The following is a 6,253-nucleotide window of genomic DNA, read 5'->3' as shown; positions in this document are numbered from 1 at the left end:
TTCTAGATGTTGTGTTGTTACTTTGGCCAGGTCATCTTCAGAAAAGCAAATTAGTACAGTCATGATCTTGTCCATGTTGACATTAGTTTCTTCATGTACATTTTGTTTTTTCAACTTTGCGTTTTTTAGCTTTTCATATAGCTAGACGTCCAAACTCTGGGACAAGGCCGTTATGTTTCCAAACAGACAGCTTTGCCAAGCCAGTTTGGGGTTTATATACATTTTACACAGTGGCCATTGTTAATGACAAATTGTGTTCCGCTACGAACGTGCACACACGTGTTGTTTTTAATCACAAACACGGTCGGTCAGCGAAGGCTCAGTCGCAGAGGCGGCCATCAGTGCCGATAATCTTCTTTGAACATACGCTGCAGCCGGGTGCTCCAAGTGCTCCTTTTCCTCTTGTCCTCTATTCATGCCCAGCGCCATTTATTTTTAACTCCGTTCTGAACTAAAGTTGTGCCTACATTTTTTTTAGCCGCGTTACCACATAGACCTCACACCGCACTCTCGCTTTTCAGCAAGGACCCTTTAGACTTTACAAAAAGGAAAAGATATTGGACCTCATCTGCACTGGTGAGACTTTCTCTTTTTGACTTTAATTGCAGATTTATTGCATTAAAAACCACAAACTTGTAATTAAAAAGAAGGAAAGACAGATAACAATATCAAGCAACCGACCTGTGTAAGTCATCGGGGTCACAGTTGGCTAGGAATGTGGTGACGGCTTCGGCTACTTCCTGGTTGGAGAGAACATCCCAGAGACCGTCGGTTCCCATTACCAGAACATCATCAGCCCCATGTTCATACTGCTGCAGGTTATATACTTTAACCTGAATGCCAAAACACAACACAGGAAGGGTTTCATTAAAAAAGTACCAACAAAATTACTTTGGTACACATTTTGCCTTAATTTACTTCCTTAGTGCAGCAAGAGGGGACTCACACACAGAACAAAAAAGATATTAAGAGTCTGGATTTCAAATGTTTATATTAATATATTACAGGGCTTCCCATCCATTTGTATGTATGCATATCAGTATGTGTATGAAAGTGTGCCAATGCCAGTACTGTTCTGGTGTGTTCAATCAAGCCCTGGATGATTGACGAGGTGCACCTGTAGAGGAAGCCACATATAAGGTCATCTTTCACTGAGGAAGGTCCAACATCCACTGAAACATTTACCCCTTTGCACAGGTTTTCACAGTCTGAACAGCTCTGTAATGTGTCAGACATATACATTTAAAATCCAGACTCTAGTCTGAATCTCTCTTTTCCTTCTCTGTGTGCAAGTCCTCCCTTGCTGCATTTACTTTTCCCCTGACTTCTGCGCCCTAGAAGAAGACAAACAAATGGGTTTTTAAGGCGCAGCTCAACCCTTTGTGAACCACGTTAATTTGACTTCCTTGACAACAACTCGTCTGGTAGCATCGCACATTGGTAGTTATCAGATCAGAAACCAAAACAATGCAATCAGAACTCAGACTTATAAAGTTATATCAAAGTGAAAAGTTTCTTTAAGTGGCTGGCAAGATCAAGTACACTCAGCTGAAGTAGCTCAAGTTTCTTAAGGGTGAGAGTCCTGTTTGGGAGAGAGAAAGAAAGAGACACAGACTGCTGAGAAGAGTTCAAGTCTTCAATGTGAACCTGGTATGAACTTGGGTATTAATGAATTAAAGATCAAGCAGAGTACTTTGGGAGGGAAAATGTAAAACTGTGTCAAGACAAACTACATCAGGAGATGAAAGAGCTTTGAAACCAGCGCCAGACAGTCAGATAGGTGAGCTTGAGTTCTCCTGCAGCAGAGGACCTTGTTCAGACAGATGCAGATATGACAGGGGTAGATGGAGTGTAACTGACTGATGCTTTTATATAGGACATAATAATTCATGAGACAAAACAAGGTCAGGAATGGGGCTGAGAAGAACTAGTATGAATGGGGGAAAGAATCACCTGCAACATCTGATCAGGGTGAATGGGTTTAAGAAGATAGATGCTGACCTGGAACCAACGACCAAACGCAGATAAATCCCAACATGCAACACAGGCCAACCACAGACAGAAGCTGATATCTACTGTGTTTCTTTATGTGCTTTTGACAAAGAAAGGACATTATGTTCTGCCAAATGTACAGGAAGTTTTAACACGCTGAAAAAAAAAGCCATTACTGTTTACTGGATGGCATTCTTCCTCACTGTCTTTGTTGACACAAGTTTCTTGGTGTGTTAAAACCACCTGTAGACAACTGTCTTAGTGTGAACCCATTGGCAGGACTGTATTGAGTCACCCGCATGCACTGCTAGTTTTACTAGTCACCAGTTGAAAATAACGTATAATAATAATAATGATAATTTGAGTGTATTTTTAATATTTTTTTTGGGTATTTAAAAGCAAGAAAAACGGTGTTGTGGAAATATTAGAAAAGCTCCTTTTCATGACAGCCCGCTGGAAGGGCGTATCAGTGTTTGATTGACAGCACCTGGCGGGCTGTCAGAGGGCCGGCGTTGCACCCAAGCACATGATAGTGTAAGATGAGAATCACAAAATAAATCTCATTTTACAATAGCATAGGGCCAACCCCAATCCATGCTTTGCCCCTACTACTTAGCCCTACTACTCCGTTTCACAGGTTTACATGTAGCGGTAGTGATTTCAGTTCTTGTTGGGATAGAGGGCTAGGGTGTGACCGTCCAAACGGAGGTTTTTCATAGGCACACTCAAAACCGAGTGTTTTGAGAAATCCTTCTGAAATATTGGCAAGAAGGCATAAACAAAAAAAAGGAACCCTGCAATTATCTTTAATTACAATAATAATATTAATAATAATTATTTATTGATCCCCAGTGGGGAAATTACAATTTACACTATGTTTGGGGGGGGGGGGGGGGGGGGGGGGGGGGGGGGTGTACGGTGCCTTGCTCAAGAGCACCTGGCATTGCCCAGGAGGTGAAGTGGTAGGTGGAGTGTGACACAGTCAAGTAAAAGATACCCCCAAAAGTACATAAGAACATTGTATAGTGACAAGAGCAAATGTAATTCATTACATCCATCCCTGGTTAGTGGTATATAAAAGTAAGGACCATGAGAGTCTAACTGGACCCAAAGTGACACTTACATGTAGACTAACATGCTGTTTAATTAGCTGCAGCTGGCTATCATTAGATAATTAGCTTGAAAGCTGATATCAGCGGTGCACTTTAGTTTGGTGGCCCGTTTAACAAGTGCAAGAAAGTGAAATGTGTTCATGTTTGTAAGTACGATAAACAGGAGACTTTAGCAGCAAAGATAATGTGGGTTGTTGTTCTGTTGCTCCTGTGTTGTGTAGCAGGCTGCTGGCTGGGTCAGTGTCTGCCGATTTAACTGGTTGCTTTAAATAATAAGGTCTCCATCTACGTAGACACATGCAGTGCAAAACTAGGAGATGCCATCCTGAAATCATACCATACAAATATACATTTCTCCGTACACAGGACATGGGATTTACAGAGCACAGCTCTGAATGCTGTAGCAGACACACAAAAAAAGGAGTTGGACTTTAAGCTTATTTGTGTCAGCATGACTTTGACTATTTGCAGTGTGGGCTCTTACCTCAGGGCAACAGGAAAGGAACGGTTTGATGTAGATGTTGGAGTCATGAACTTTGAGGTCATGGTCACCAAGCCCACGGGTCACCCCAATGGTGGCCAACACTCGTGCCTGTAAAACAAAGACTGGTTTACTTTAGATATCTTAATGCTTATTCATTTCATACACAGAGTTTTTGCCAGAAATTCCGGCGTTTGTCAGTTAGCCATTATTACCTGTAGACAGTTGGACTATAACCGAGATTGCAATTTTCTACCCTGATGAATTTATAAGATATGCGGGCGGTGGTGGAGCTGGTAGCTCACGGTCCAGTGTGTTGCAAACTAGCTTTTTGTTTTGGTGTATTACATGTAAATGTGTGCATTAAACAAACAAATATCACAATATGTGAAACTGTTCAGAGGTTTGTAGAGTGTTGACATTTATTTTTCTATTCCTTTCCAATCCATTAATTATCAAAATTATTTTCAATATTCTTCTCTTTTATCCCTGTGAAAAAACTTGTTTTTGTACATTCTTTGAATTCAACAGCTTTTCATCAGACAACACTGGTGCTGTGTGGTCGTCAGATGCTTTTGTCCGTCATGTCTCTCTTTGCATCAAACAGAATTGATTGAAAACATGAAACAAACTGACATGACTGAAAATTTGAAGCGTTTTGCGCAATTTATTTTGGTGGAGTGTGGAGGTTTTCTTCTTCTCATCTCAGCCCCTGCTGTCCCAGTGGGGATTAACTTCACTTCTCAAAGAGACTGTCATCTCCCGAGTGGGGTGTGTCTGTGTGTGTGTGTGACAGATGTAGCTACTGGAGTGAAACAGATGGACGGTCTCCTCTCTCTCTTCTAGTGAGGGTATACACTGATACACACACGCACAGTGTGGTACTCGCACATCCTAGACCAAGTGTTCGCCCACTCTCTGGGTGGCAGATAGACAACGTTCCGAGTGAGTGATTTTTCTCTGCAGTTCAAAATTCCAGAGTCGATTTACAGAACTCGGAGTAGACACGCACGCACCCTTACCTTTTTCCCTTCCCCATATATCAGTGGAAACTTGAGATCTTCATCGTTGACGGTCTTGTATGCCCTGTGTTTGAGGAAGGAAAAAGAAAAACAGACCAAGACAGTGAATTGTTTTTCTTTCTGTCTAACACATAGTCACACAGAAAAAATAAACACACACTTAAAGGTACTTTTGTGAAGCAATATACATGTATTAATTGCTTTGTATTGCCAATGTGTGACTGGATTGTAACGTAACTTAATGAACTTTCCCAACTTTTCTCTGTTGCCTATGACAACCTGTGGACAGATTTCTATGTAAAGGACTCCAAAGAATGTGACATTTATGCACACTCACGAGTGCCTTGTCTCTCTTCAGCTCCTCAAGTCAACAACAATTAGTTAGCTTGCCTGCCAACGCGGTCAAATTGCTTGCTAGCTAACATAGCAAAATAGTGTTAAGTGGACAGGGTCAGCTATTTCATCCAGACTCCTGTGACTGATCTGGCTAGTTAATTGGCTAGCTTTGTGATCTTACATCAGATCCGTGCAGCATAGCTAAGTTACAACTAGGTGGCTAACCTTAGTTTGCTTGGTTGCTAACATCCTCACTAGGAAAATACGGTAGTATATAATGGATATGTTAGTTGGCCAGCTTGCCAAATTACTTTACGAGCTTACGTGATCCATTTACTAAGTTATGTATTATGACAAAGGGTTTTGATTTAAGCCAACAATAAATGATGAAACGGTACAAAGTTCAGTCTTTTGTGTTTCATGTCACGGTTTGGCTGATGCCCAGGATGCTCGCTTGCGCCTACACAGTGCAAGAGAGTATGAGAGAAACAGGATGTTGGCTGCCGGCCACCAGTGTCAATAATAACAAGGATTTTCAGAAAATTCCACATAGTACCTTTAGGAAGAAAAACTGTAAAAAAAATACTGTAGGTGTATTGAGAAGAGAAAAAGGAGACCTTTGAGGTTTCTTTATTATAATATCTTTAACAATTTCCCCATGTCATATTGGCCCTGGGAGCTTCACTGTTCTACAGCCTCTTCATCAGGTCTATCATTAACCATCCTAATGTAACATAACCATAACATAACTGCCAGCAGGTCTTTGAGAAAGGCACTAACTGCCATGGGACTGACGCTTTGTAGCTAAGATGTCTTACATCTTTAAAGGTGCATGTGCAATCCAGTGATTTAGGGCATTTTCATACCTGTAGTTTGTTTGCTTTGGTCTGAATCAGTTGGTGAGCTAGTAACCTTGGAGCAATTTGCCTTTGCTTGGTTTGGTTTCACACCAGGAAAAATCTAAGCGTACCAAATTGCATCATTACAAAAAAATGTCCAGCCCCCTTATTGGTCAGATATGTCTGGGGGCGGGAACAAGAAAGTAAATGGACAGATAAAAAGTCCTGTGTTCTGGTCTAGTGGTCAAACCAGCTCATTTCATTAAAATTATTAGACATTGTTTTGCAAGAGACGTTACGAGCTTGACCGCAGTCTATTTCTGTGATACCCTGTAGTAGATAGTACCCTGTAAGCTAAACACACCTGACTACAGGATACATTAGCTCAGACTGGTGGAGGTTGTATAGTTGGTGCAGTTCGAGTACGGATCACGTTCTCACCACAAACTAACCAATCCAGAGTTCGATTGA

The 6,253-nt window shown here is 41.3% G+C and overlaps 1 protein-coding gene across 1 annotated transcript in view; it reads right to left on the bottom strand.

Annotated features, from left to right (window-relative positions):
- LOC116673046 (protein phosphatase 1H) overlaps positions 1-6,253 on the bottom strand; it is a 22,979-nt gene that overhangs the window by 3,010 nt on the left and 13,716 nt on the right. The window contains exons 7-9 of the mRNA XM_032505150.1: positions 4,608-4,671; positions 3,589-3,696; positions 682-833 (exon numbers count right to left, since the gene is read on the bottom strand). Coding sequence (XP_032361041.1) covers positions 682-833; positions 3,589-3,696; positions 4,608-4,671 — 324 coding nt within the window. The remainder of the gene's footprint in view (positions 1-681; positions 834-3,588; positions 3,697-4,607; positions 4,672-6,253) is intronic.

The sequence above is a fragment of the Etheostoma spectabile genome, chromosome 23, assembly GCF_008692095.1.
Source record: "Etheostoma spectabile isolate EspeVRDwgs_2016 chromosome 23, UIUC_Espe_1.0, whole genome shotgun sequence".
Lineage (NCBI taxonomy): Eukaryota > Metazoa > Chordata > Actinopteri > Perciformes > Percidae > Etheostoma > Etheostoma spectabile.
Note: the sequence above shows the minus strand (reverse complement) of the source record. Positions and strands in the feature narration are given on the sequence as shown.